Raw genomic sequence first — 1771 nt, 5'->3', positions numbered from 1 at the left:
TGAGAAGGCTCTCCCATTTTTTAATCTAATGAAGAAAGGAATCGCCTTCGAATGGACCCCGGCATGCGAAGAAGTGTTCAGCCATTTCAAAAAGGTACTCTCAAAACCACCTGTACTCAGCAAACCGAAAGAAGGAGAACCCCTCTACCTGTACCTGCCAGTAACCACACAATCCATGGCGGCGGTCCTTGTCCGAGAAGAAGAAAAGACTCAACGACCAGTATACTTCATCAGCAAAGTGCTCCAAGGAGCAGAGTTAATATACACTAAGCTAGAAAAATTAGCCTATGCCCTGCTAACCTCGTCAAGAAGGCTCAAATAATAATTCCAAGGGCATAGGATCATCCTAAAAACTGACCAGGCGATTCGGCAAGTCCTCCAGAAACCCGACCTTGCGGGGAGAATAATGGCATGGGCAGTAGAACTATCCCAATATGACCTGCAGTACGAACCCAGGCAAGTAATCAAGGCCCAGACATTGGCGGACTTCCTAGTAGAGGTCACAGGAGAAGCACCCAACATACAAAACACACGGTGGAAACTCCACGTAGACGGAGCTTCCAAGCAAGCGTTCGGGGGGGGGGGGGGCAGGATCATCTTGGAAAATTCGGCAGGAATAGCTTATGAGAAGTCAATCAGGTTCGACTTCCCAGTCTCCAACAACCAGGCAGAGTACAAAGCATTGATAGGAGGGCTAGTTCTAGCCAAAGAGGTCGGAGTGTCAAGGATTGAGGTAAGTAGTGATTCCCAGATCGTCACATCCCAGATAAACGGCAGCTACCAGGCCAGGCATGCACTACTACAGAAATACCTAGATAAGGTAAAGGAGCTATGCAAAAACTTCGATGAAGTCATAATCCAGCATGTTCCTAGGAAAAGGAATGCCCGAGCAGACCTCCTCTCCAAGTTAGCGAGCACCAAGCCTGGAGCAGGAAACAGGTCGCTAATCCAAGGGCTGACAGCTGAGCCAGCAATCATTCTATGCGCAACCCAAACACCAAACTCCCCTTCCTGGATAGACCTCATCCTCTGATATATGGAGAAAGGCGAAACACCACAAAACGAGAAACAAGGACAAGCCATCAGGAGAGAAGCCCCCAAATATGTGATCATACAAGGGCAGTTGTACAAGCGAGGACTCCACCAACCTTTGCTCAAATGCCTGCGCCCCGACCAAACGGACTACGTCTTGAGCGAAGTCCATGAGGGGTGTTGTGGTCACCATATTGGAGGGAGGTCGTTGGCAAGGAAGATCATATGAGTGGGATATTACTAGCCCACCCTGATGTCAGACACTCAGGAGTTCGTCAGGAAGTGCAGGAAATGCCAAGAAAATGCCAACTTCCACAAAGCCCCACCCGAGGAACTCAGCTCGATGATGGCACCCCGACCTTTCGCTCAATGGGGAGTCGACCTCTTGGGGCCATTCCCGCCCGGGCCAGGACAAGTAAAATATTTGATAGTAGCCATGGACTACTACACCAAGTGGGTGGAAGCAGAATCACTAGCCAGCATATCTGCAGCAAACTGCCAAAAATTTTTGTGGAGGCAAGTCATCACTAGGTTCGGGATCCCAGAGTCCATCATATCGGATAATGGGACACAATTCACCAATAAAAAATTCAAAGAGTTCTTCTCGAGGCTAGGAATCAGGCAAAGGTTCTCCTCCGTCGAGCACCCTCAAAGCAACGGACAAGTAGAAGCAGCCAACAAAGTCATCTTAAAAGGGCTAAAGAAACGACTTGAAGGAAGGAAGGGCTCATGGGCAGAC

General features: G+C 49.1%; 1 protein-coding gene across 1 annotated transcript; it reads left to right on the top strand.

Annotated features, from left to right (window-relative positions):
- The first annotated feature begins 406 nt into the window (after positions 1 to 406).
- LOC112778300 (uncharacterized) lies at positions 407 to 1033 on the top strand. The gene has a single exon (XM_025822633.1). It carries the CDS (start codon positions 407 to 409, stop codon positions 1031 to 1033), a length of 627 nt encoding a protein of 208 aa, XP_025678418.1.
- The last annotated feature ends 738 nt before the right edge of the window (positions 1034 to 1771 follow it).

This window comes from Arachis hypogaea, chromosome 19 (assembly GCF_003086295.3).
Source record: "Arachis hypogaea cultivar Tifrunner chromosome 19, arahy.Tifrunner.gnm2.J5K5, whole genome shotgun sequence".
NCBI lineage: Eukaryota > Viridiplantae > Streptophyta > Magnoliopsida > Fabales > Fabaceae > Arachis > Arachis hypogaea.
Note: the sequence above shows the minus strand (reverse complement) of the source record. Positions and strands in the feature narration are given on the sequence as shown.